This window comes from Cydia strobilella, chromosome 5 (genome assembly GCF_947568885.1).
Source record: "Cydia strobilella chromosome 5, ilCydStro3.1, whole genome shotgun sequence".
In the NCBI taxonomy this organism is placed as follows: Eukaryota; Metazoa; Arthropoda; class Insecta; order Lepidoptera; family Tortricidae; genus Cydia; species Cydia strobilella.
Genome location: NC_086045.1, coordinates 18015269 through 18041143, shown reverse-complemented (window position 1 = coordinate 18041143; position 25875 = coordinate 18015269). Strand labels below are relative to the sequence as shown.

Here is a 25875-nt window from a genome sequence, read left to right as displayed (position 1 = left end):
ATGGCACCCGCGTGCGTGCGCCCGCGCTCCATGCACCGGCGCCATCAGCCAGCACTGCCAGCAGACACCCTTATAACTATCTGCAAAGCACAAAACAAGATAATAACTTTGCACCACATTGTACAATCAATCGATAGTTGCATTTAAACTGTGCTCAAAACCGCTTAGTTTATTTTTAAACGTACAGTTTATTTTTAAACGTACACACTGGTACGTCCGTGTTTTCCGCGGTTGCAGCCGGCTGTATTTTTAATGCCCTCGTGAGAACCCACACCTGTCCGTGTATATGTGTGTGTACTCTCACAGTCGTAAATATCTAGACACGTTTTACCTTACTTCAATCGGGATAAGGTTGAGAATTTAATGAATTAATATGGCTGCTTTCTCTAAATATTGAAAAGGTTAAAGTAGACTCAATATTAAAAAAAACAATGGCAAACCAAACGTCCACGCGCGAATCTATGAAGGGCTTCGCAAGACCAAGGGCCAAGACGCTACCGTATTTATTATCTCATTATGGCGCCGGTCGACACAATCGCCGGCTGCTCTACACGCATGACGCAATTTCCTAAAACTGTCACTTTGCTCTGCAGAGTGTGCCGCGACAGAACCTCGCCTCATGCTGCACGGTGTTTTTATTGAGTTCCGTTAGCTTCGGCGTATGGCTAAGTGCATTTAAGGAAACTAAGTGGCATAGTTAATTTTCGTATTTATTTTCATTCGCTTTGACTCGGTCAATAATATATTTCACGCTCGTGTGTAAACCCCAACCAAAGGGTAAAAACGGGACCCTATTACTAAGACTCCGCTGTCCGTCCGTCTGTCTGTCTGTCTGTCCGTCTGTCACCAGGATGTATCTCATGAACCGTGATAGCTATCACACTGTCTAGCTATAGACAGTTGAAATTTTCGCCGATTATGTATTTTTGTTGCCGCTATATCATCAAATACTAAAAACAGAAAAAAAAATTAAGTGGGGCTCCCATACAACATACATGATTTTTTGCCGTTTTTTGCGTAATGGTACGGAAACCTTCGTGCGCCAGTCCGACTCGCACTTGGCCGGTTTTTTATCAAGCTGCAGCTGCATCTTGTTCTAGTCAGAGATTACCTCCCACTAAATATTCGATTTGATTGCTCGCAAAATCGTGTTTGAAACTCGGGAAAACTGTTTTTCCCGCAAATACATAGGTACATACGACGACCGGTCTGATCGAGTCGATAGTGATCCTGCCTGTGAAGCCCATGGTCCGGGGTTCGAATCCCCGATATATTATATCGTTTGCTGAGTACCCACAACACAAGCCTTCCTGAGACTGTGGGTAGTCAATTGGTGTAAGAATGTCTTAAAATATATTTATTTATTATGGTATTGCCGAAAATTGTATTGCCGATTATCAGTTCCCAACCAACTTTTCGCGAAATGTTGGTTGGCAAGTGAAATTCTGCTAAAAGAAGTTCGGCGAAAAGGTAGGATACCATTTATTATGTTATCGAAATAGTTAAGGTCGTTTTCTACGACCGATATACCGATACCTATATAATAAATTATCTTCTGATGGTATAAAATGTAAGCGGTAAACAGATCTTAATATATATATCTACAAGAGGAGAGCGTTATAATTAGAAACTCAGATGGCATTCGTTTTCGATTGAAGAAGTAAGATGCTGAGGAGGAATGTTACGTGGTTATCGCTGATGCAAATTCGCACGCCGCGCCGATGTACGCGTATAGTGGGGCAGCATTATGCGCGTCGCGTATATAGGATGTCGCGCTCGCACACTGGAGCGCCGTGCGAATCCGAATACAATCTTAAAGGGGCCCACTGACTATCAGTCCGCCGGACGATATAGGCCTGTCAGTTAGAACAAACATTTGACAGTTCCGAACAACTGACGTCCGGCGGACTGATAGTCAGTAGGCCCCTTAAGACCGCCTTAACATGTGTCACCGTGACATTTCTCCCATGCTTCACCTATCATAAAGTTATCTATGTTCTAAGTAAATAACTGATGCGATAAAATCAAAGTGCATTTCCGTTTCGCACCGCAAATTATAACCGACTGTCGGCGACTGCAAGCCCCACTGAAAATCGAGTTAGCGGAGATGAAGGTTTAAATTATATTACCCACTGCCAGTATTATCTTGGTCCATTTCTACTTGCATTTAATCGGATTTATACTGGTCTAGTTTTAACTAGAACAAGTATTTATTTATTGAAACAAAAAATGACCCGACGATATTTAATAGTAGATTATTAACCAAGGGATGAAAGGCACTCATTTCTGCCTCGGACTATTGGCGCTCTCACTGCGTTCGAGCGCCAAAATACCTCGGCAGCAATTATGCCTTTCACCCGAGTTAAACACTACTTTTCATTTTGAATACGAGGAAAGTAAAAAGCATGTCTATAAATTGTATATAGGTACCTACAGATGTCAATCACAATGAAAAAATAATAATGTGGTACGTCCCACAATAAAAAAGAAAAAAATATTAACATTTAAAATGCATGTGTTTTATAGTATTTCTTGAGGGTACTTTCAATTAACAATTCAGGCAAAAGTATCGTTATTTATGGAATGGAGAGACAAATATCATAATGGAAAATCCATTTAAACTCAAATTTCAATTACTTATCGTAAAAAAAATTAAAAAAATCGTTCATCGAACGTAAAATGCGCTAGTGCAAACACGTATCATTTTCTGCACACCTTTTAGAACAACAATGACCCTCTTTCAGAGCATGAGAAATGAAAAAATGAAAACTAAACTATCACTATTATGAATAGTGTGTATCGATGCGTTATTATTGAGGTAACATATATACATAGCCGATTTCCAACACGAGAAGAGTAAACCTAATGGTCAAGTTTTTATTATGATATCTAAAATGAAATCTTTTGTCATATTATAGAAACTGAAGGGCTACAGTAAATGGGGCTATTAGTAGTTTATCATAAATAACATTAATTGAAACTATTCGTAGTTAGGCATTTCTATTTAGTCTTATGTCCCCCAACTTGCATTTTATATTTTTTAATTAATATAATATAATATAATTAATATTTTATTATTTCCCCTCTGAATCACGAACTCTTTCGATACTAATATTTATGAGAAAGAAGTGACCCAAATTTCATACACGTTTTGTTTGTCCGTTTTGTTACGGTCATAGCAAGTTATATTTGAAACAAAACCAAATAGACCGTAAAAATTCAGGGATATTTATTTTCTCGGTAAGAATGGACGGAGATCGTAACTGAGTAAAAATAATATGAAAATTCCCAATTCACACACAGAAGTTGGGAGTAGTGGGAGTACAACATTAAAAGAAATGCCCAGTTCACAAAATGCCCATTTGCCTTTTATGTAATTCTAAGCAGTGATATAAATAAAAAAAAAACTCAATTAAACATATACCTAATACGTTCAAAGAATAACCGCAATATCGAAATGACATGTCACTATAACAAGATCACACAAGTTCAATGCCTATTAGCGCCGTAGCACTTCCGTAGCAACGTCTACGGCGTAGCGCGTAGCTGGGACATTATATGACGTTTTGTCTCGGAGCGGTACTTATCGTGGGAAGTGAACGGCGTAAGCCCAGGTGGAGGGTTTCCGCTTACATAAAAAGTATGGCAGTTTCGATCGTAGGTATATTTATACTGCAGACGACGAATAACAACCTTAAGCGACTTTTGACAACTTGTTTAGCATATTATCGCGTAATAAATTGATTTTATTTATAAACGATTTATACAGTTCCATTTTACACATAATAGATAAATATTTGATGGTTGGTCATATTTACCCTTTAGGACAATAATTAACTGTGGGTAAGGTAAAAGAAAATTCGCAGATGTCTTCAAAGTAACATACTATCGGTTATTAAGTTTATCCTTTTAAAACAGTTTGAATTTGCCTTCTATTTTCACATATTATTATACTCCACAAAAAGGAAAATAGCAGAAAGTGCCATGAACTGCTGTTGAAATGAATAACCGTTTGCCAGGTGCACCCAATGTGCTCCATTTCGGATAACACCACGGATGTACAAAGAACCGGATAGTATTGTCACTTTCTTTGCTAATCAAAATACCTAGTTGACAAGTTTTAATTAGTGGTATCAGTCGATCAGGTTTGTGTTGAAACTCAAATGCCTGGAAGCCATTGTATTGAAGCAGTACAAAAGTGTCAATGACAGTCAAAGTTTGTCAATCGCACTCTACTCACGAAACACCCCTAACAAAAAGGCAACTGATCGCGACGTCACGATCACGACGGAAGCCGTCTTAAAAATAGCGAAACAAGAAAATAGCGATTTTGACGGTGAAATTGTTGACTAAAACAAAACGCCTTTAATACGAGGAATAACGAAACGGAAATGTCAAGAATGACTGATTTCTAAAAATGAGAACATTTAGAACGCTTTGTAAAAATAACATTAAACTACATATTTTTCAGCAGATAAATATAGTTTTAATTGGTGATTCCACCTGCCGATATTAGTCATAAGAAAACATTGATGGACAGGCCATAACGTTACCATGGAGATCTGTCCACAACGTGACGCTTTTTCGTGCATGCTACCGGTGTTCATCGATTTATATGACGTTATCACGTCAAAAATCTTCTTATGTCCATTCTCAGGATTTTTTCTCGCTTAAACGAGGGATCGGCAAAATGAAATATCGACATAACTTTTATCCTTTGAAACTGACAAGTCACTTTAGAAAATAATTATGAATCGTTCGGAAAATAGAGGTTTCAATGCAATCGACTTGAGCGGGAAATAGAACATATCTCGATTACCTGCGCTTTGCTTTCGTTGAAACGGCCGTGGAAAAATAACAAGTTCAATTCTTCACCACCACGATTTACAGCCGTAACAGTCATTGGAATAGTCATTCGATTGTCTACCGTATTCTCGCACCACAATGTTCAAATTCGAACTAGTATATTTTGAGTTCGAGTTTAACCGATAGAAAACCGATATTACTAGGTTGCCCGTTAAAAAGACCATTAAAGCACCGTAAAGACGAATGTACGAGTAGGTACGGTAGGTAGGTACCTACAGGGACAGTGGCCAGCCTCAGACAGCTATCTCATTTAACCTCTAGCCACCCAGGGGCTTGTAAAAAGGCTCCATTATATTGTATTTTATAAATATTTACTTTAAAGTTGCATTTGTCTTGGCAAATTTTGATTAGTGGGCGGGTAGAGGATAATTTAATTCTGGCGAAGAGATGAAGTCAAAACTCACCAAGCCGCTTGAACCTCCAAACTGTCACCAACCACATGACACTTAAAAAGTCAATTAAAGCACGGTTAAATAATAGTCTATAACGTGAGCTACGTAAAACACGAGGCAGGTAGCGAGGTACATCATGATGAGAATCTGAACCAACATGATGGAGTATCGCGACTCGACTGTGGGAAGCCATTCAGTGGCGACTGTTTCGAGACGTCGCGTAAATCGTGTTGGGGGCTAATTAGTGTAAAGCGGCTGCTTAGCGGTTATGACTTATGTTTAGTGATGTCACGCGGTGATGTAACGTCTGATAATTTATAAAGTCATTAAATTTTGCGTTTGTCAATTTAGTACAACCGGATTAAGTCTCACCTCGAAATCCTTCCAAAGATATGAAATTTGGTATGTATGTTAATTAAAGGTCTCTTTTTCATGTCCACACTATTTGACATTTGGGGACCTCGAGGAATCGCAGCCATCTTGGAAAATGTGTACCATCCTGGAGAAATTTGCGTTTTACTCTAAATATACGTTCTCTATGAAAATATGGTGTAAGGCAACATTAAAGCTTATTAAATTCTACACAAATAAGTTCTAGATAAGTTTGCGGAAAAAATACATCTTGTTATAGAAAATAATAGCTGAATCCAGATTTAGCGCTTATACCCTTTCAGGGGATATTCTCTTAATATGAAACTTGGAGGAATATGAATTCCACTTTTGTCTATACATTTGTACACGTTCTACTCCAATATCAACATTTTACTCGACTGCGACTTAAACAGAAAGTAGGGTTATGGGTTTAAATACTGAAAATCAGTACACCCTGTAGCTCAGGATACTGGACGGATTTTTTAAAACGACATATTGGTAGATTCCTCTTGCCCTTTACAACCTGTTTACACCTGTTTTATTAAAGAAAAATCAATACAGCTGCCTTGAGAGGACGCCGAATAGTAAATCATATTTTTACTTCTAGCGCCTAAACTATTGAGTGGATTTCAATAAAATAGACATCAGTAGATCCATAATTGGTACACGAGTGCTATGCAATACAAATTTACTAAAATAAATGGAGGAAAAATGTGTAAAACTTAAAAATGTGACTATAAAAACAGATTTTAGGTCTTAAGAGGCCGTAGTCGATTTTGGAGAGAAAATTTAAAATTGATAGATTTAGTCGTTGAAATTATACACGTTTTGTTGCGTAATATCTAAATAACATTTCTATTAGCACGTCTTCTCGTCTTGCCTTTTAATAATGAGGTCGCGAGCGTGCGTCACCGGTAATATATGACGAGAAGGGGCACTTTTTAAAAATTCATCAAAAAAATATGGTGGTAAATTATACAAATTGATGTATAAGAATAGTTTCAGCAAATGTTGTGGATTGTTTAAGTATCAAAATTACGTTGAAATTAAGTCGATTTTCAGAGAAATTGTCACTTGTTTTGAAGTAATTTCTGGAGAAAATTGATTTCGTCTAACTTTCATTTACACTACTTCAAAGTCATAATAATAAAAATGTAGTCTGATAAACGTCAAGTACAGGATATGTGTAATACAAAATTACCATGTTTAGCTGTCCAAACTTTACGAAATTTACAAATTAGAGCGACAAAATCAGTGATTTACGCGCGTTTACCTAAACCTCCATCAGAAAAGCAAACATTACTAATTTAGTGACTAATTCTGTTTTCAAAAAATTGATCTGATAAAAGGTAAGATAAGAAGACGTGCTAGTAGAAACCAGTACTTGTTATTTCAATTAGGTAACAAATGGTGTACAATTTCACCGACTAAATCTATCAATTTTACATTTTTGCGACTAAAATCGACACCGGCCTCTTAAATGGGGTTTAAACAATAGTGATAGTAATGAAATTTGACCCCTACAATTTCAGGGATCCCTGTTTGCGTGTCATAAAATTGGAGCTTCGAGGACCACGGGGATCAAACGCCATCTTGAAAAGTATAAGTCTTTTTTGGTTTTTCTGTTTTTCTCGGAATATCTGGGTTAAATGTGAATACTGTGTATAGCGAAACAAAAGCTTATTAAGTTCTACACAAAAAAGGTATAAAACACCATGTCCCTAAAACGGAGCTTTCATCTAGAAATATGGCTCAGAAGTCAAAAGGTTATACTTAATCATCTCCTACTAAAATTTTATTTTAAGACGGGTCAGAAAAAAATACTTGTATAATTTTTTTACCAATTTTTGGAACACAAAAACATTATCTACCCAACCACGAAAAAAAAATGTGTGGAAACTTGTAAGCTTCCTTTGTAACTTGTAAGCCCTATTTCTAGAAAAAGACTTCGTTTTTGGGACATGGTGTAGTATAACTTTTTAGTGTGGAATTTAATAAGCTTTCGTTTCGCCATACACAGTATTCACATTAAACCCAGATATTCCGAGAAAAAAAGAAAAACCAAAAAGACTTATACTTTTCAAGATGGCGTTTGATCCCCGTGGTCCCCGAAGCTCCAATGTTATGACACGCAAACAGGGATCCCTCAAAATTGTAGGTGTCAAATTTCATTACTGTCACTATTGTTTAAACCCCATTTAAGACCTAAAATCTGTTTTTATAGTCACATTTTTAAGTTTTACACATTTTTCCTCCATTTATTTTAGTAAATTTGTATTGCATAGTACTCGTGTACCAATTATGGATCTACTGATGTCTATTTTATTGAAATCCACTCAATAGTTTAGGCGCTAGAAGTAAACATATGATTTACTATTCGGCGTCCTCCCAAGGCAGCTGTATTGATTTTTCTTTAATAAAACAGGTGTAGACAGGTTGTGAAGGGCAAGAGGAATCTATCAATATGTCGTTTTAAAAAATTCGTCCAGTATCCTGAGCTACAGGGTGTACTGATTTTCAGTATTTGAACCCATAACCCTACTATCTGTTTAAGTCGCAGTCGAGTAAAATGTTGATATTGGAGTAGAACGTGTACAAATGTATAGACAAAAGTGGAATTCATATTCCTCCAAGTTTCATATTAAGAGAATATCCCCTGAAAGGGTATAAGCGCTAAATCTGGATTCAGCTATTATTTTCTATAACAAGATGAATTTTTTCCGCAAAGTTATCTAGGACTTATTTGTGTAGAATTTAATAAGCTTTAATGTTGCCTTACACCATATTTTCATAGAGAACGTATATTTAGAGTAAAACGCAAATTTCTCCAGGATGGTACACATTTTCCAAGATGGCTGCGATTCCTCGAGGTCCCCAAATGTGAAATAGTGTGGACATGAAAAAGAGACCTTTAATTTACATACATACTAAATTTCATAACTTTGGAAGGATTTCGAGGTGAGACTTAATCCGATTGTACTAATTATTTATTTATTATGGACCCTTCTGCCCCCGACTTGGTCTGAGTATAATGGTTATTTCCGTGTAAAAACTATCCTAGAACTCAAGCTATTTCCGTACCAAATCTCATTTACACTTACCGGTCCTCAGAATGTGACGAACTCAGCAAGTGACGTCCTAAGAAAGTGACCTAGTCCGCCGAACCCTACGACGCATAAAATCCGTTACAGTAATGTAATAGGAAAACTTTAGTTGTAACTAGCGACAGAGAATTTGTTAAGAGCACGCGTTTATCGACCTGCTGGGTGGAAATCCCCTTACTTGTATCACCTACTGTAATATTTAACAACGGAAATTCCCTGTGTTTGTCGGAAATTGAACGTACAATAGAACGGAAGTTTTGTTGAATTCCACTGTAAAAAATAAATTCATTCATAATTTTGTCATGAAGAAACTTCATAGCTTGTACATTTCCGGAAACAAACGAAAATTTAATTACCTTATATTTAAACTATAGAATGTTCCGTTGAAATTAACGGAAGGAATTAAAACACAATATCTTGTACATATATTGTATATGTGTGTATGGAGAGAGCTATGCTCGGGGTTTTTCTGCGTGATAGAGTCAGAAATGATGATATCCGCAGTAGAACTAGGGTCACCGACATAGCTCGCAGAATTGCAAACCTTAAGTGGCAGTGGGCGGGGCACATTGCTCGCAGAACTGATGGCCGGTGGGGCCGGAAGGTTCTGGAGTGGCGTCCGCGTACCGGAAGACGAACTGCCGGTAGGCCTCCAACAAGATGGAGCGACGACCTGGTGAAGATCGCGGGAATTCGGTGGTTGCGAGCGGCACAGGATCGGTCGGAGTTGCGAGCCTTGGGGGAGGCCTATGTCCAGCAGTGGACGTCTATCGGCTGACATGATGATGATGATGATGATGATCTTGTACATAATACCTGTTCTGGCAAGTATGGCACTCAATAACGCAAACCAGTAGAGTTAGACCGAGGTAAGTCTGCAACGATTTTGATAGCACACGCAGTGCAAGTGTTATATATACGTCATAAATTCATAGAAGTTTGACTTTTTTTTTTTTTTTCAAAAAAGTATAACACATTTTAAACTTATACAAGTTTCGCCAAACTTGCGTTTAACGGCGAAATGGTGCACTCATTTTCAATGTTAGTACCTTAATCTAAATTTAATGATTAACTTATATTACTAAGGTTAATAATTTTATATTACATTAACAAAGTGTAAGTTGTAGGTATATATGTTGTTGTTATTCTTTAAGAATTTATTTGTAGTTTTACATGTATGTAAAATGTATGATTTTGGGGCAATAAAGGATATTTATTTATATACAATATTTACCTATCTTATATATTTAGTCATGCGTTGTACCCAATAGCAACTTCTTTATTTTTGATTTAAAGATGTTTTTACTAGCACACTCTACTAGCAGTAGTTTAAAATAACACTTGCATTGCGTGATATTAAAATCGTTGCAGACTTATCTTGGACTAAATCTACCTGCCACCTGAAATACATTTTACCATAAAATATCATTTGCACGTACAGCAAGTTGCAAAATTGCATGGACATAAAGTGGCCATGCACTTTTGCGACTTGGTGACATCGCTAAATCCGAGTCTAACTCGTACTTGGAGCGTTTCGTATCTACTCGTAACACAGGTTAATAAAACAATTTTATAATTTCTTGAATCTGAGTCACGTTTTACAGTATATTATAATTTGTTTGTTTGCTTGGCGCGGTTTTCTTTCCGGCGTAAGTGACAAAAGACAGCTAACGAACTGCTGTGGGAGGGAGACATTCATTGCATGCAAAAATACACAAGCCTTAATGTAGTCGGTTATCTTTTTTTTGTAAAAAGTTTTTAATTCACTTATTTGCATCAACTTCCTTTCCCAACAAAGTTCTTTCCATATCGAACGTTGCAACTTTGCAAAATCTTGCATATCCTGTCGAACTCTGTTCTGTATATACATGCAAAGCTTGTAAGTATATTGTACATTTTGGGACGAAACTTTCATCTAAGTGTTATATAATAGGATTGCTCCAGCACTGCGAAGGTGGGTACATATTCCATACTTTTAAGAGTCCTTGTAAACTTGCAACTTGCAACGTCCCTCGGAAAGTTAGGTATCGTTCTCGTAATATTGTATTTTATTACAATTCGATATTGCAAGTTTTTATTTTTGCATTGAAGAGTTTTCCTCTTCAAGGATGACTCACGCTAGAACATTCCGGGCCCGGGACGAGGCATCCGACACTTCATTTTCTATGACAGGTGATCGGTAATCACGTGTTGCTTTCTTTAAAAAAGGGCGCGGACCGTTGTAGCGTGAGTTATCCTTTACTTCATCCAACACGTTTATTTTCTTTTATTTTCTTTCAATATATATACGGTAGCCGGCGCAAAAAGTTAAACTAGCAAGGTGTTTCAAAATCATCTTAACACAATTAACTTTGTTTAGTGCTAGGTACAAAACCTGCCTGTGAAAATGCGTCACAAACTGATACAAATTTTAAATCTGCTGCTGCTATCTACGGCTTGTAATTCTGAATAAAAATCTCAAATCAAAACAAGTTAATATTTTCGGAAAAATTACTGGTACCTATATATTTTTTTGAAAATACCCAAGCACTGCAAACATTTGTTCCACAAAACTCGCATTGAAAAAGTTTTACATGGCCGGGCGAAAACTAATCAACACGCGTCGAAAAATAACTTTTAACAAAGAAGAACCGAATAAATTTAAAAGTGGAAAAATTACTGCCTTGGGTGAGACTTGAACTCATCCAGAGGCCGTGAGTTCAAGTCTCACCCAAGGCAGTAATTTTTCCACTTTTAAATTTATTCGGTTCTAAGCATAATAGCATCGATCGCAGACGTTTCTGCTTGTTAAAAATTAATAAAGAAGAACCGACTTTTAAAAACAGTAAGAATGTAGGTATTTCGTTACTTTCAGGAGAAACTTCTCAGGGAAAATCGCTTTCAGGGAGAGAATGCACGAGTTACTACAAAAGTGCACTGATCACTATTGCTAGATCAGAGTTCCCATAATAGCTGAAGAGTTCTCTCGAATTCTTCAGGATCCCATCATCAGATCCTGACGAGTAAAAAAATACCGAGCCACTTACTATCGTATGAGCTGGTTACAAGGAAACAGGTGTGCCAAGAAAAGTACCTAACAGTTTAGGATTTAATGCGGCTTACCATGATAAACGAATATTGTACTCTTTTTTGATTAAATTATTATACCTAATTTTAATTAATTTCGTATTTTGACATAGTTTAAAACCTTATTATTGACATTGAACATTGTATGAAATTCTGCACCAAATTATAACCATTTTGACATCTCTCTTTATATTTATTTTGTTAATTATTGGTAATGTATTAATAATAGATCTCTTTTTGTTTGTTTTTTGTTACGTACTCTTTTTTAGGTTTTTATTGTTGACTTTGTGGAATTAGGTATTTATGTGATATTTTATTTACGATGCATGTGCTCGAAAAGTGCGTTTCCTACGGAGCCATATCATGCGGAAAGTACTACTTTCCCGCTTTTTGTTTTTAATTTTTTTTTTACAGTACATATGGTGCTACTTTCTCGCACTAGTGCTTTTTGTTTTCAATTTTTTAATAATTAAACTTATTTGTCATTATACGTTTTTTTTATTTACTCGCACAATGCATAGTAAAACATTGTATGATACACGTGCGTAAAGATGATTTCCGACTCGTATTCCTTTATACACTCGTCGGAAATCATACACTTTCCGCACTTGTTGCATAAATAGCTATATTGTATTTGCATGGGTTTTGTCTGTATTATTAGCAAATAAATAACTGAATACTGAATACCTTTGTCATTAATATTTCTTAAAGAATAAGTAAAGAGGTCGAAAATGACGATTCCACTTACTGTCAACATGTGGCGGGTCGACGAGCACGGTCCCCGGCGTGCTCACGCTCAGCGACTCGAGCGTGTCGCGGCTGTCCACCGGCCGCAGCGCCAGCTCCACCGTGTCCGGCGAGCCGCCCGGCCACGCCATCCTCCATCACTGCCTCCACACACTCATCACTAAACTCCACTTCCTATTAACTTGCAATGGATGTGAAACAAGCGCTATGAACGCGCCATACTCAGCTTCTGTGGTGGAACTCACTTGAACACTTCGAACTCTTCGAAGTACCTTTCATTCGCGATAAAATAAGTGGCTTAGAGCGACATCGACGCTTGATTTAGTGCCGTTTTATTAAAATTTAATTTATTATTGCATTTTCAGTTAAAATATCAACCAGTAAAGAGAGCCTTTTGTTAATTTCATCCGATAAAATACATACATTACATTTATTATTTTTGCGCTACGACGCACGGTTTAGGAGATACAGCTCTAGAAAAGTTCTTTTTTCCTTTTTTTAATACTAATTAGTGGTCTCGGAGAAGACCACGGGAACAACGCCGTCCTCGAAACGTCGGAGGTAAATTTAAAACTTATTTTACGCGATTAAGTCCCGTCGTTGTGAATAATAATGAAAAAAGAAATACACTGTTTAGCCTGTTATAACGCACGTAACGACATATCGTTTGAGGAATACAATATATGGTTTAATTAATTGCTCGTGGTATTTTATAGAATCGTGATAAAATAGAGAGCTTTTCAGTCGAGTAGGTAAGTACTAGGTAACGCGAGGATGAAGGTCAAGAAGTTTTGACTCACGCTAGACCGGACCGGGCCCGGGCCGAGGCGTCCGACATGTCATTTGCTATGACGGTTGATTGGTGATCACGTGGTGTTTTCTATAGAAAACGAAGCGCCGGAAGCTCCGTCCCGGCCCCGGCCCGGTCTAGCGTGAGTCTTCCTTAATGAATTAATTTATAAGCATTTGACGTCGAATGGAAGTTGTACGAAATCAAAAGCGCTGCCCATGAAATGTTCACCTCATTCTTGTCAGATGGCAAACAAGTCGTGAAATTACTCACTGACGGCAAGTCAATACATACCGTTGTAGGATACATAAATATTGGTTTTCCTTAAGGTTCATCCCTCGAAAATGCCTTATTTTTATGCCAATATATTGCGCTACGACATCGAAACGCTATCCGTCTTTCTATCGCACTAATATGTAAGTGATAGAGAGACAGAAAGCGTTTCGCTGTCGTAGCGCAAACGATAGGCATTTTGGCTAGGCCCCCTGTATTGTTTGCGGACGAGACGACTGTATTAGTTGGTGCAACGTCTTAATGACCAGCTGACCTCAAAGGCTTGCAACCAATTGCAAGCGTGGTTCTCAGCTCAGCCAATTGGCTTTTGCTTTTCAAATCAAATGTTATGTTGATTTCTGGTCGAAAGGTTCCAAACTGCCACCTTGCATGGCTATAACTTTTCGATGCCAATGTGCGAAGAGAGTAAGTTCCTCGGGTTCTTGATTGACAACACTCTAAATTGGAAGTGCCATGTAGGCAAACTTTGTGATCGGTTGGGTGGTGCGTCGTTTGCGTTGAGGAAACTAAAGCCACTTATCTCGGCAGAAGCCTTAAAGTAGGTGTACTATTTAAGCGCATTTTTAGGGTTCCGTACCCAAAGGGTAAAAACGGGACCCTATTACTAAGACTCCTCTGTCCACATCTATCCGTCTGTCTGTCACCAGGCTGTATCTCATCAACCGTGACTGTTTTTAAATTTTTTCTCACATCAATCTTAAATTTAACTTAATTTTTTTTTCAACTACAATACATGACGATCCTTATTTGATGAGAATATTAATTAGATTATTTTAAACCGGGTCACTCACGTATTATTAAGTCGGTGTAAAATAATCTAATATGTTTGAGTCTCACAGGAGTTTTATTGTAGAATATTAATTGTTTCTATATGTTTATTATGTAATGATTGACAAGCATGATGTGAAGAGAAACATAATTATGCAATTCATGCAAATGATTAGTGTAACTTTTATCATGATATATGGAAATTTAAATGTAAATCTACAACGTGTCCATACAATCTACTTTACAAAACAGAGCCGATAAGTAACTTTGTTAAACTTAAAGGACAGTGTTGCATACTCAACAAGGCAAACGCATGCGGGCTTAGCTTATTAGCGCTAACCGCTTCCTATAACATAACAGCGATAATATGTTTGTGCATAATTTTAAAAGTACAAGTTCCGAAGGAGGTTTTCAATGTGTCAGTTTCTTCTTTTTTGTTTTGTACTCATCACGGACTGGTCCGGTTTTTAATAGACGTTTTGTTTAAAAGGTATTTGTAACGATGCGTATAACGGAACGTCACACTATCAACTTCTCTATTATTTCAGGCATGGAGACTATATAAAGGAGCCAAATCTCTATGTATGAAAAGTGTCCATCAAAAACAGTAATTAGGCGGCGCCACCATACACCGAAATACTACCAAAACACAACCTACGTAATTTGGTCGGGTTATTTGTTGCCTTATATGGTTCATGTTATACTCATGTCCCAGAGCCTAACTAGCGCCACCGGAGAGATTAGTAACTATTATTTAAAGCTAAAAGCGGTCACTTTTGCAACAATTCTGTCATAAGAGATTGGCATCCTTTCTATACTATCCATAATTTCAGGACAAGGGCCTGACACTTTGATAGAGAAAGATAGTCTTATTGCGATTCCTATAGGAGGAAAGAGAAGATAGTGCCATGCCTTGTCTTTATCACCGACCGGGCCTTTTTTCATGGTCGGGTTAAGGCATCATGTGGGCATCATAGCAAGGAGGCAATGGCACAATACCGAAATTTATGAGTGAAAGAGAAAAGACATTGGACATGCAAACGGGATAAATTGCGTATATGAATATTCTTTCTTTTACCCCCGGTCGCTCGGTGGCGCGTCTATAACTACTTGTATATACTATGTCTATGTTTCAGGCACATACAAATTCTAAATTCCCTTGTTAAAATTCAAATCCTTCTTGAAATCCCTTTCGCTTGTTTTAATTTTCAGTTCGATTCAAAACTTCGATTGATTAACATCTTTATATTCTAACGTGCTTTACTTCCTACATAATGCCAAAAACTGCTTATCTCGCGTTTACAGTGTAATTGTTGACAAAACATTTATTTAAATAATATAAATTAGTGATGTGCAGTGTTATTGCAATTGCACGTCAACGAGATGAAGATGCTGAGATGGGCAGGCGGAGTAATTCGTTTAGACAAAGTCCGCAATGAGTATGTGCGAGGGTCGTTCAAAGTAGCTTTTATAGATGCCAAAGGTGAAAGAAGGACGATTACGTTGGTACGGGCACGTAATGAGGCGTGAAGAAACTCATCCCATAAAACGGGTCCTTAATCTCCCAGAACAGCCGAAGGGACAAGGCAGGCCACCTTCTACATGGTGGTCTAACGTGCGAGGTCCAGAAGCAGAACTTTAACCCACAGACAACCCGAAATAGAATTCTTAGGTGCAAATGTACGGGAAGACCCGACCCCAGATGAACTGGGATAAGGGTAGGACAATGAAGAAGTGATGTGCAGTGTTATAGTGCACATCTAGTCACCCAGCGCACGTCCAGACCTACCTACATCGTAATGGCACATATTGTGCCTTTTATTACCAATTATTCTGAGTACTTCTAGTAGTTTTTTTAGTAGATTTTTTTACTGTAGTTATAATTAAAAATAAATAATAATTTATTTTAAAAACGTACAGTTAATGGTATATATACAATCATAAAAAATAACTTAAACTTATCTGAATTAAACAATAAACTACAAAACTAACTAATAGTACATTATTGTCGAGGCTCGGAAGTAGCTACTTGCTGGCTGAGGATTCGTTTTAAACGGACGACCTTGGGAGTCCGTTTAATTGAATCCGAAGCCAGCAAGTAGCCTTCCTGCCGAGTCATATATAGTGCTTTTCTAAAAAATGGCGCAATAAATACAAATATAATAGAAATATTTTACAGAAGCAACGTTCTTACGTATATATTTTCACAGGAGATTTGCTTTGCCGCCTTTTTATTTTTTTTTAATTGAAAAACGAAGTGTATTTTCTGCCGAAAATACGCCAACCTATTTAGCCAGCTAAATAGTCGCAGTACCAACATTATAATAATAAGTACTGATCGTCTGTTTGGCTGTTTAATGGACCTATGCCTTCATTTGATATGACCACTTCAACTTTTAAAAAGTTTGGAACTCGACAAATAATGGAATTTGTATGCAACATTGCAGTCCCGAAATCGAGACTGCAATGTTTTTATCTTTTTAATTTTTTGACTGACCATAAACTACACACTTCGCGACCTAATTTTTAACCGGCAAAGTCGACTTTGCCGTCCATTTTTGAGAAAAACATTTTATTCAAAAAGATCTCCGCGAGCTGTACCGGGTGCAATTATTTTATATAGCTCAGTAAAAGAAAGTACCACGTTATGTTTGTTAAAAACTATTTACACTTTCACTGTTCCCTTTACTGATTGAGCATATTTTATACTCGTTTAAAAAATGATTCAATTATACCCGCGTATTGGTACGTCTAATTTAAACGACAGTTTGATTACACCCGCGTATATAATCACGACAATTCCACACTGAACGTTGGCGGCAACTAAAGGAGTTCCCAGCAGATAGCACTCGAAGGATAAGATAAGATAAACATAACTCCAACCCGCCGATAAGGAGGAAGTCGACCGAGGATATTACATGCTTCTACCTATACATTATATCACTTTTATCAGTAAAAAAGATACGTGAGAAAAGCAGGAAGTAATAAAGTAAGTACCGTCAACCGTGCTGAATAGGGATGGTGCGGATGAAAAGGGATAAAACTTGGAATGAAATTTACCTGATATTTTCTCAAAAAACCGGCCAAGTGCGAATCGGACTCGCGCACGAAGGGTTTTTTGCGCAAAAAACGGCAAAAAATATTGTTGTATGGAAGCCCCACTTAAATATTTTTTTAATTATTATTTTTTGTATTTGTTGTTATAGCGGCAACAGAAATACATCATCTGTGAAAATTTCAACTGTCTAGCTATCACGGTTCATGAGATACAGCCTGGTGATAGACAGACGGATAGACAGATGGACAGCGGAGTCTTAGGGTCAAAAGATAGTAGCGAAGGACATTTTGTTGAACGTTCAAAGCTACTATATCAGGAACACCGATTTCTGACAGATCCTTGTTCAAAGACCTATCAAGTCTATTTATCCGATTCCAATGACAACGGACATCAAAAATAATGGTTCCTTGTTCACGACAGAACCCTGAAAATGGCACAAATATTTCAGGGCTAAATCCGCAGTGGAGATTAAGCTTTTACCTGTATTAAACGACAGGCATGACATACCGGGCCTGCCCTGATAGAGGCCTGTTCGCACTTTTAATTCTGAAATTAATTTGTTATTGATATTTGTGAGTTCACCCTCACTTCAGTGTTGATACAATAGAGATGAACAGATATCAATATAGGCAATTCATTTAAATAAGAGGAATTTGTGCTTAGTAGATTTATAATATATCATTGAATATTTGACAGACAAAAATTCTAAACTTTATCACGAGGTTTATTTTATGATGAAAATGCAACCGGTAATATGTACCTATGTTGGTTTTTAGGGATCATTTTTTATCATGTGAACCATGTGTGAACCGATTTCAACAATTGTTATTTTATTTAAAAGAAGGTATTTTAATTGTAATCTCATTTGTAAATTTAATTCGGAAGTTTTTTGATTCCTTATAAAAAAAGTTTTCAAGATAGAGGCCTGATTATATGTTGCCTGTAATATATATGATAATGTTAACGTTATGTATTTTTTACATTTATGTCTTACTTCTGGAGAGAGTGCAAAAAGTATTCTTACGGTTCCTCTATAAAAAAATGTATGGGTCCTATCTGTTTTTATACCCAACCAAATTTTTGCTAGGCATACTGGGTTTCAACTCGCTGGAGGTAAGGCGTAACTTTGCACTTCTCACTACTGCTTGCAGTATCCTGCGCGGGGAGTCGGACTGTATCGAACTGGCGGAGCAATTGGTACGTCTGTACGTTCCCTCGCGGACCAGAATCGATTTCAGACCTCGTGACCGTTGTCTCCTGGCAGTCCCGGCTTTGCGTACTGTATCGCGTAGGAATTCCCCTCTGGTTCGTTCCTTGCTCCTTTTGAATGCGCTCCTTGCATCAGCCTCTCAGTGTGATTTGTTTGCATGCAGACAGGTGGTTGTACGTGATGAATGTTTGAGGTTTTGTGTGAAGATGGATGCACGTCCTTCAACTGTTTAAAATGTGTTAATTATTTATTTTTAAATATTAGTATTGTAATTTGTGATTATTTGTATATTGTTTCTTTTTCTTTTTGTATTTTCTGTGTAAGTTAGCAGTGGTTTGGTATTTTACTGTCATACTGTTTAACTTGTTTGATAAAAAAAAAATCCACAGCAACTACCCCCACCACTTTCTCACTGCACTGATACCAAATATACATGAGCGAAAATCGATTTCTAGAAGACTTCGAGAAAAGGCCAAGCCACTAATATGGGCCTCACACTTTTCATTTGTAGACAGAATTACAATCGTATATCAATCACACATCAATCAATCAAAAAATGTATAAACACAAAACTACAGCTCACATAGCCACAGTTTAAATTTTTATTGGCTTATCTATATAAAGACCCCTGTAGGGCCTTAAGACAGGTTTCTGAAGTTCGAATAGGCCACACACACACACCGGAAGGGTGGCAAAGCAAGGTGCGCCGCTCGGGCGCGGCAATCACGGCAGCTTGCGTCAGGCCGCGCCTTGCCCTGCCATGTGAAAATCTACACACCTACTCGTAGTAGTTAACGGCGTTACTGTCTAGCTACTTACTTTATTCTGGCTAACAAGTTTTGTCAGTATCAGTAGAATAAAAAAACTATACCCATCTCTCTTTTTAAGGGTTAATAATTCTATACCTCTCGCGTCGAATGATGATCCCTAAAAATCTTTCATGCATGAACTTATAAAAATAACCTGTCATAGTCAACCCAGGTCTGTCACGGAGGCTGAGACTGCTGAAGAGGCCACAGCTCCGGCTACTAACTGGAGCTATAACTGGCCACTCCCCACTAAACAAGCACTTACTAACCATGCGTGTTACAGATAGCCCCCTTTGCAGGGCATGCATGGAGGCAGAAGAGACAGCCGCCCACGTCATCCTCGAATGTCTAGGGGTGGCAGAATACCGGGCACAATACCTCGGTTCGCCGGGGTCTCTCCCAGAAGTCGTTGGGAACATCAAGGGTCTGCTAGGCTTCTTGGAAGAGTTGGGTTGGCAAGAGTAGTGCCGGAAACCCATCACACAAAATAGGCGCAATATATGACGTCGAGTTGCGGAAACCAAGCCCGCGAAAACCTATATCCTGTCATAGTGATCATCATTCGACACGACAGGTATATCGACGCTCCACTTACAAACGAATCTTACTAAAGGATATATTTATAATGAATTCTCAGTGGTAGGTATAATTATGCTACCCGCGACTTTACTGGGACGACTGCGGGAAAAAGATACGTGATAAAAACTATCAAGTATATCATTCCCGGGACGCAAAATCCATACCAAAGTTTATCTCAATCAGTGCAGCGGTCTTACAACCAAAGGAAGCTCAAATACGGTATGCATTAGCATATAGATATATACTCTATGCTATGCTCCCTTACCTTATTTTACCGCTTTCTCGGTTGCATTCTAAAGGAGGCCTTTTGGCAACTGAAACCCAAGAATTGGCCCAGGCATTAGTTTTTAGGATAACGATTGATATCTGCCCTACCAATTCAGTAGGGGAAATAGATATGTGTCAAATAATATTTCTTATTTAAATTTCAAAAAACAATCGATGCCAGGTTTGAACTCGAATTCCGTCTGATTTCGTATTTGCATTTACTTCTAGGCTACCAACTGTCATTCTTAAAGTATCTAAATTCAACTTGTCTTTCGTAGTTTTTTATGTCTTTCTTTTATTTTGAAAACTGTTGAAAAGTTGCTTGGAGACAAACTATCCGCAAGCAAAAGTAAGCCTTTGCTGTGCACAGGTAGATACCATTTCTGCCGCTGACATTTACCATTAGGGCCGCTCCCAGACTTGAATTAAGCCAAAAGCCACGCATTGTCCGGTCGCGGAAAACGGTTGTGCAAGCTAGCGAGTTCTCAGTTCAGCCAGTAACACGTGACATCAAGAACAATAACAGAACACTGAACTGGGCATCTTGCTAAGTAACAATAGTTTTTAGAAAACACTAATCGAAACTTAAATAAAACATTTTTTTTTAAATATATTTCGTTCGCATCTGTCGTCCTAATAAATTTTTGTTTATCAACATACGAATGTTATCTTGGCTAAGGCCTATGATTAAAAATGAAGGAGTTCATGACAAATAAGCGGTTTGTAATTTACACTTATTTTAAACAGAAACAGTACACATTTTTGAAGATATCATAAAAATAGCAAATGCAATTTCTACTAATCGGCCGATATTTACAAGTTACATTTTAGGCATAAATTTACTTTAAAACAATTAGTCATAGATACCACGACTGTTTTTTTAAGTAGTATGTAGTTTTAGTGCCCTTACCTATATTTTAATATGGGAATGTGCTCAAGATAAAATATTATAGAGATTAAAAAATATTATGCTGGTTCGCCGTCCAAGATCAACTCGGCAAACGATAGGAATACAACCGTTATTTCGGTCGGACACGCTTTTCATCGGACGCTAATGAAATGTGCTATTTTTTCCAGTGATTAAATTTTGTTCGGTAGTATTTGATTGTGTCACGGCATGGCGGTAAGCTTTGTGATTTGATTTGACACGAGACTAATTGAATTGGACGACTGTAGAGCTATTATTTCAATCCTTTTGGCTTGATATGAAATTTCGTATGCACTACATACTTTCTATTCCGTACTTCCCTAAAAGTTAAGGATAATGGTGAAGTAAATATGTTCACAATTTTGGTACAGTTCATCGACTTATGTACAGATATAGATTACTTTAATTTTTCCACGTGCTTATCATCATCATAAAAAATGTCATCTTAGGTCAAGGGCAGGGCAAGTTTTCAGGTTAACTACGAGCCTAGCCTAGAATCGTTTGTAGAAAATGAGAACCGAAACTTGCATAATGCATGGAAATGATTACGTGTTAGATATATTAAAACGGGTAAATTGGGTAGGTCGAAACGAGCGAAACATGTCGAGAATCTTAATATGTTTAATATACTTATACTGTCATTATGGAAGTATTGTTATTAAACGTTCGCGACTTTATTCGTTTCTGTTATTCGGATACATTTATTTTCGATTGGCGTTTGTGGATAAACAATCCACACCCTGGCTACGGCCTCAGAACTGCAGGCTATCCTAAAGACTTGCCCCGCCATAGCTGGCACAAGCAATGAGAATACCGGCAGCCCTTTGCATAAATTATTAAATAAAATGTGTCGGCGCTCGGCGGGCCTTGTAGGCACGCGATTACGTTTAAAACGCATGTTTACTCTGACTATGAATGTTACATTTCCATTTTAAAACAAATAATGAGCGAGTGCTTTTGATATTTTTACAATAGGCTACTAATACCTACCCACGCGTCAATAAGTAATCGTATTCAAAAGTATTGACTATGGATGGTATAGAAAGGATGCCAATCTCTTATGGCAGAATTGTTGCAAAAGTGACCGCTTTCAGCCATGGAGACTATATAAAGGAGCCAAATCTCTATGTATGAAAAGTGTCCTTCAAAAAACAGTAATTAGGCGGCGCCACCATACACCGAAATACTACCAAAAACAACCTACGTAATTTGGTCGGGTTATTTGTTGCCTTATATGGTTTATGTTATACTCATTTTCCAGAGCCTAACTAGCGCCACCGGAGAGATTAGGAACTATTATTTAAAGCTGAAAGCGGTCACTTTTGCAACGATTCTGCCATAAGAGATTGGCATCCTTTCTATACCATCCATATTTCAGCTTTAAATAATAGTTCCTAATCTCTCCGGTGGCGCTAGTTAGGCTCTGGGACACGAGTATAACATGAACCAACAAATAACCCGACCAAATTACGTAGGTTGTTTTTGGTAGTATTTCGGTGTATGGTGGCGCCGCCTAATTACTGTTTTTTGATGGACACTTTTCATACATAGAGATTTGGCTCCTTTATATAGTCTCCATGGTATTGACAAATTAATTGTCAATTATTGACAAACACTATTTTGATCCAGTAGATACGTCTGCCTGTGCCGTTAAGATAGAGAAATATTACGGTAGATGTCGCTATGCGCGTACCGTAATATTTCTCTATCTTAACGGCACTGCATGTAAACAAAGAAAAGAAGGCATGAAAAGATTTGCACACTTCTGGTATGTTTCCGTAGCTTACTTAGACAAGAGCGATCGGACCGGTGTTCCGAAAGGTCGCAAGATTTACTCTTGCCGGAAGCGGCGAATTTTTAAATTTTTCCTTGAATAGTTTTATTTCATGAGTAACTATCGCGGTAACCGAAGACAATATTATTTGTAGTATTATCAAGTCGAATAACTTTGCTTAAGTAGCATTGATCGAGTCTAAAAAATGTGGTTGTATTAAATTTTTAATTATTTTCACTATGGTTTCATCTTCCGATGTCTTTTCGGTAAATATACATATACCTAAGAGAAACAAGCCACCAATAGATTGGATCGGCCTAAATATGCTCTTCAAACTAAGTAATCCCTCTCCATTATTTCGAGGACGCAAAGTCAACGGAAACGATCTACTTAGGTACTTTTGTTTTGTGCTTAAGAGGAAAGGGGACGACCGGTTCTCCTTACAAATATAGTGCCCATTTTCCTCTCTGGATATTGGAAAAGAATATATAACATTTAATGTTTATTAGCTATAGCTATGCCATTTCGATTATTTGATTATTATATGAATAAGGATCAAAAAAATAAATTCCATACTAATGTTTAAAAGCTCCTAACTCTTATAATAATTGAAAAATCAAAAAAACGACGGGGCAGCTATGGACTATATACATCAATTTGTGTAAAAATAATGTCACTACCCAGGGAGGAAAATGGGGTAACGTTTATATAGAGAAGCGGTCGTACACTATCGTCTTAACGGCCGGCCTTCTTTAGTTTCGTCAGCTTTGTCAGTGTCTTTGACTATATAAAGCTGGGGCTTCTAAATTCAAATCACAGCTTCAATATTTTGGAAACCATGTAGAGTCGGTTGCACCAAACCGTCTGTCACCGTTTTACCGTTCGCTAAATTTTATTGTATGGAAAATTTCATAGTTCTCTGCTGACTGACGTTAATCAGTCTGTTAATTATGGTTGGCCCTTATTCTTGTTTGTATTTTTATTTTATTTACTCGTAATGCATGTTAATTATAAGATGTAATAAAACTATGAAAACGGATTATATCGCGTATATTGAATTTATAATACATCCCGACCCCGTTGACCACGAACGCTGTAAAGGGTTCGAAACATCGGGATGTATAGTGCGACTTTCCTCACCACAGGGAGTGAAACAAAGTAGCTTTTTAATTTAGTGAAGGCCATGAACTGGCACTTCATACTTCTATTACAATTTTTTTTTCTCTGTAATATTTTGTGTAATTCGAAATACATTTTAACCTTTAATATGTTCTCACAACTGAGGTGAAAAATTATATGTGCAACACGAGAGCAAAGTTATTTTACATCTCGTGTTTTTGAGTCCCTCGCTACACTCAAGATTCTAACTTAGAATCACTTGCTTCGCTCGTGATTCAACTATAGAATCTTTCGCTTTCTCGGGACTCAAAATAAACACTCGCAAGAAAAACCAACTTTCCTCTCTTGTTGCGCAAATAACTATTTCACAGATAAGAAATATGTTGTAACAGTTTTTCTCTATGGTGGCTTTAATTTGCGATTTTTGAACGCATCTTAAAGGGCTTATAATAATTCAATTTATTCATATTTATGTTACAAAAGTGAGGTAGGTAATACAAAGGTAAAAATAAATTTAAACTAACTTATATTGAGTGATAAATAATCTGAAAATAGAACAGCCCCGTTGCCCAACTTTTCAAACTCAATTAAAAAGTATTACCAAGTTGAAAGCAACAGGCGATCTGCGGCTGCTATTTCTATTCCTACTAGGTATAACGCTAAATAATAAAAATAAAATAAAACTAAGGGGGCGACCATACATAACATTTTTTTAGTTTTTTTTAATTAATATTATTTAGGCTAAGCAATAAGAAGGTATAGAGGGAAATGCTAGGAAAACAATTTTTGACTACATAACTTCCTTTGGACTAGTTAGGAGATGAACATATCAAAAGTCCCCGGCCGTAACCCTGGTGTCGGGGGGAGAGGGGGGTTTGAACGTTAAATTTTTCGGTTTTTCACTTATATCTTGGAAACTTTGCGTTTTAGCGACATGACTACTTAAACAAAACGAAAGCTGATTAAATTTGCTACAAGTTTAATTCAACTAACAATTATACTAACGAAATAAAATAAGTTTTAAAAACCGGCCAAGTGCGAGTCGGACTCGCGCACCGAGGGTTCCGTACTTTTTAGTATTTGTTGTTATAGCGGCAACAGAAATACATCATCTGTGAAAATTTCAACTGTCTAGCTATCACGGTTCATGAGATACAGCCTGGTGACAGACAGACGTTTTTACCCTTTGAGTACGGAACCTTAAAAAGTAAACATATACATTAAATAAAATAAATTAACAGTATTAAGTGTTACCAAACTTGTAAGTAGTTGATAAGAAAATAAAAACGCCGATTCCTGATTTCTGATTTTGAAAAGGCTTTTTATTATTATTTATTATAAGTGATAATATAATAACATTAATAACCCTATCAATTTTATATACCGTGTTTACATTGTTTTAATTTGGAATATTATGTGAAACTTGTGTGTTACTTTGTTTAAGATTAATATTATTTAATAATAAATACCCAATGTAAAATATATGCAGAACACGTTTCCACAAGACACGGTTATCTTTCTACATGATTAACTTAGAAATACTTATTAAGTCGTATAAAACACTAACCAATCAACAATGCCGCTCCAAATGAACAACTCACTGCACTTATTTCGTTTACTTAAAGAATACCTACGCTCATCAATTAAATAAAGTATAAAAACATTAACAATGAAGTTACGAGTCCCGATAAATAACCCTTTTAAAGACACTTTGGGTGTAAAGTAAATAGTA

General features: G+C 37.1%; 1 protein-coding gene across 1 annotated transcript in view; it reads right to left on the bottom strand.

The window, feature by feature from the left end:
• LOC134741560 (probable phospholipid-transporting ATPase IA) overlaps positions 1 to 5529 on the bottom strand; it is a 73985-nt gene extending 68456 nt beyond the window's left edge. The window contains exon 1 of the mRNA XM_063674386.1: positions 5271 to 5529. Coding sequence (XP_063530456.1) covers positions 5271 to 5451 — 181 coding nt within the window. The 5' untranslated portion in view covers positions 5452 to 5529. The remainder of the gene's footprint in view (positions 1 to 5270) is intronic.
• Between the last annotated feature and the right edge of the window lie 20346 nt (positions 5530 to 25875).